At 51.5% G+C, this 3,738-nt stretch overlaps 1 protein-coding gene across 1 annotated transcript; it reads left to right on the top strand.

Moving 5' to 3' along the window:
* The first annotated feature begins 1,985 nt into the window (after window positions 1–1,985).
* On the top strand, window positions 1,986–3,451 carry LOC123065035 (aspartic proteinase CDR1-like). Its single transcript, XM_044488407.1, has 2 exons — window positions 1,986–2,915; window positions 2,979–3,451. The coding sequence occupies exons 1-2, from the start codon at window positions 1,986–1,988 to the stop codon at window positions 3,363–3,365; spliced, it is 1,317 nt and encodes a 438-aa protein (XP_044344342.1). The 3' UTR covers window positions 3,366–3,451.
* Window positions 3,452–3,738: the final 287 nt, after the last annotated feature.

The raw sequence follows: 3,738 nt of genomic DNA, 5'->3' as shown, positions 1-3,738 counted from the left end.
GTCATGTACGCGTGCTACATGTCCCTACGTCCCAACAGTTTGCTGACATCATGACCAAGGGCTTGTCTTCTACGTCTTTCGAGGAGTTCTGATCCAGTCTTTGCGTCGATCATGGTGCCGCTTCGACTGCGGGGGGGTGTTGAGATGTAGATAATACATGTGTATTTCTTGTACAACAAGCCCTCCTCCTTCCATGTATAGTTGAGGACGTGGCTACCCTTTGTACTTATATATACGTGCATATTGCACCCGATCAATATATCGTGAGTTGCATAATTCTCTACACAATTGACACAGCCGCCGCCGCAAGTACCCCTGCCTTCTCTCTCTCCTCGCAGATGCCCTATCCTTTTTGTCTCTCTCTCGAATAAGCGGAGCGGCAGCGGATTTGGCATGGACTGCCAAGTGCGGGAGGGGTGCACATCTTGCACCTGTGGCATATTTATTAGGCGAATCAAGAAGATAGCAGGGAGGTCGGACTGGGTGGGAATTAAAGCAGGAGGAGTGGAAGGGGAACGGAAGGCTGTGCATGATCTGGCCGCTGTGTTAGCCTTTTTTGGGAGGTGAGCAGCCGAGGAAGGCGCGGGATGGTGGAGCGGACGCGGGGATGGACTGCTGGTGGTTGAATGCAAATCTAACCACACATGATCAATCAAACGGTTGAACGAATTCGAGGTGACGTGGCTGATTGTGAGGGCAGGAAAATCAGGTGGTGGGGAGCTCATATTTAGATATAGTAGATATAATTCTTGATGTAAAACAACTAAGCATTTGCTACTTTATTTTTTCTTAGAATCATATGTGGAATTGTTCAAGATGCCCGTGCCTCTACATCAGTGTTTCATGAATAGTTCAGCGGAGAAGAGTGCATGGAGGCAAAACGATAAATAAAAATGAAAAACATAAAATAACATGCTGACAAATTTGGTACTCACAGCTCTCAACAGTTCTATCTAGCAAATCTGAAACCAAACAACTCAACTCCAAGCACAAAAATAATGGAATAAAAATTGCAGGAATGCTAGCTACTACAGATGTAGTATATATTAGAAGGGTCGTGTCACCCTTAAAAAAAGGATTGTGTGCACTTTGTTCTGTCGCTGGTGTTGTTGGAATTTTCTCTTTAAAAATGTCTATTATTTGGGTTGGCGCATGAGGAATATTTTTTTTTCTTATAACACAGTGTTTTAGTGCGCTTTCTTGGCAGCATGATTCTATGATGTGCTAATCAATTCATACTTATTTCGGGAAGTTCCCGGTGTTGGTGGCCGCATGGCGCTACAATGTCACATGTTAGCGCTTCTTTCTTTAGGTGTTGAGAGGATGCATGGGACTGATAGGTTTTTTAGGCTGGTTGTTGCCGATTAATTTGAGAAATCATTGCCCCAATCAAAATTGTGAATCAAATCCAATATTGAATACCTTAACTTTATGCTGAGTGTTTTCGAGTCATGCCGCGTACGTAGTGGTATGCCGAGACATCGTCTTGGTGTCGACACACTTCTTAGAGGGCCATAAGCCGAGTAGCCAATATAATACCCTTGACGTACCGAGAAACACAAGGCAAAATATGTTTTTCCTATAGTGATAGAATCACTTTTTTCACAAGGAAAACGTAAGAGAATTATGAAATAAGGTCAGAGGAGAACATGATAAAGAAAAAGAATAGGAGAAAATCATGCAGTTTAACCATTGCCGTTTCTGAAAGATTTAATGTCCCTGCCATTTTCTGGCGGAGGAAAAGACTAAATCAGCGCGCGCCCTGTCTCACTGATCACTAATAATCATTTAGCACGAACCTAATTACCGCCTTCAAATCTCTAATTAATCTCTCTCCAATCAAGTTACTATTGCAGGAAATTAGCCATTCTTGCTTACCACATTCGTCTCCGCATGCCCCTATTAATACTGCACCAGCAGCAGAGGAGGCCATTAGCAACCGACCGGGTGTAGAGCTAAATACTGAGCAGAAGACTTAGGACACAATGGCGGGTACGACATGGCGAGCGCTGTTGCTCCTTGGCGTCGTCCTGACGGCGCAGCTGTGCCTGTGCACGGCGTACGTCGGCGGCGGGTTTAGTGTGGAGTTCATCCACCGGGACTCTCCCAAGTCGCCGCTACACGACCCGTCGCTCACCTCCCACGACCGCGTGCTTGCCGCCGTGCGGCGTTCCGCGGCGCACTCGTACGCCGTCGGCGATCCTTCCGGCGGCGTGGCCGAGATCAGGTCCAGTCCGTACGAGTACCTGATGTACGTCAACATCGGCACGCCGCGCACCCGGATGCTCGCCATCGTCAGCACCGGCAGCAACCTCGTGTCGTTCAAATGCACCAACGGGACCTCCGGTCCTCCGCCAGCCGCTGGGGCCGCGCCGGTGAGCTACGTGTTCGACACGTCCTCCTCGTCGTCCTACGGCCTCGTGGCCTGCCGGTTGCCCTCGTGCCACGCGGTCCGCGGCACCTCCTGCGACGCCAACTCCATCTGCCAGTACCACTTCTCCTACGGCGACGGCTCCACGACAGACGGCATCCTCTCCACCGAGACCTTCACCTTCGACGACGCTCCCGGCGGCTGTGTTGGATGCCGCGAACGTCCGCAGCTGCAACTGACCAGAGTCAACTTCGGCTGCATCAAGAACACGAACGGCGGCAACCCGTTCCTCTTGGCCGGCAATGTCGGCCTGGGCGCCGGGAACATCTCCCTCATCAACCAGATCGGCGCGGCGACATCGCTCGGCCGGAGGTTCTCGTACTGCCTCGCGCCCTTCTCCGTCAACGCCTCCTCCATCATCAACTTCGGCGCCCGCGCCGCCGTGACGGAGCCGGGCGCGGTGACCACGCCGCTGATCCCCTCGGCCGTGGACGCTTACTACACCATCCTGCTCACGTCCGTCAAGATCGGGAACTCGACCATCGTACCTCCGAAGCGGTCCCCCGTCATCGTCGACTCCGGTACGCCACTGACGTTCCTCGACAAGGCGCTGCTGGACCCGATCGTGGGAGAGCTCACGAAGAACATCAAGCTCCAGCGGAAGCCGTCCCCGGAGAAGCTGCTGGACCTGTGCTACGACGTGGGCGGGACGATTCAGGACTGGGTGCTGGAGAAGCTGTTCCCGGAAGTGACGCTGGGGTTTGGCGGCGGCGCCGTGATCACCCTGAAAGCGAAGAACGCGTTCGTACAGCCGCAGCCGGGGACCGCGTGCTTGGCCATGTCGGCGGCGACGGACAATGTGGCGGTCATCGGGAACATCGCGCAGCAGAACTTCTGGGTCGGCTTCGACCTGGACAAGGGCGCCATCACCTTCGCCGCTGCCGACTGCGCGAAATCCTACCCCTCTCCTCCCGCCTCTAATCAGCTTGAGTAGATATAGCTAATCACCATGAGTAGATATAGCTAATCACCATGTAATAACTAGGATTATCGAATAACTAATAACCCCTACGTCTAATGTTTTGCCACGCATGATGCATCTATGCATGCGTGACTTGATGAGTCTCGGTGTCTGGGAAATTGGACCATGAATGCAACATGTAATTTCATCTCCGAGACTGCTTTTCAGACGATGCATGACCTGCACGACGGCAGTGCTGGCTGTCCGCTACACTTTGATGACATAGATGGACGAACCGATATGCACTGTCATACAAAAATCTCGCAGGTTAATTGTTTTTTTTTCTCAAATATGCACAAGTATGCATAGCATATATTAAAGAAGAAGGGCAAAAGATGCCTTCACC

Source organism: Triticum aestivum, chromosome 3B (genome assembly GCF_018294505.1).
Source record: "Triticum aestivum cultivar Chinese Spring chromosome 3B, IWGSC CS RefSeq v2.1, whole genome shotgun sequence".
NCBI classification, from domain to species: Eukaryota; Viridiplantae; Streptophyta; class Magnoliopsida; order Poales; family Poaceae; genus Triticum; species Triticum aestivum.
The sequence above is the reverse complement of the archived record's forward strand: the minus strand, read 5'-3'. Positions and strand labels throughout refer to the sequence as shown.

What these genes read in the sequence shown, in the direction of transcription:
- LOC123065035 (XM_044488407.1), top strand. Translation starts at nt 1,986, where the DNA reads ATGGCGGGTACGACATGGCGAGCGCTGTTGCTCCTTGGCGTCGTCCTG. An exon ending in AGATCGGGAACTCGACCATC is followed by an intron (nt 2,916 to 2,978) that starts GTACCTCCGAAG and finishes TTCCTCGACAAG; the next exon opens with GCGCTGCTGGACCCGATCGT.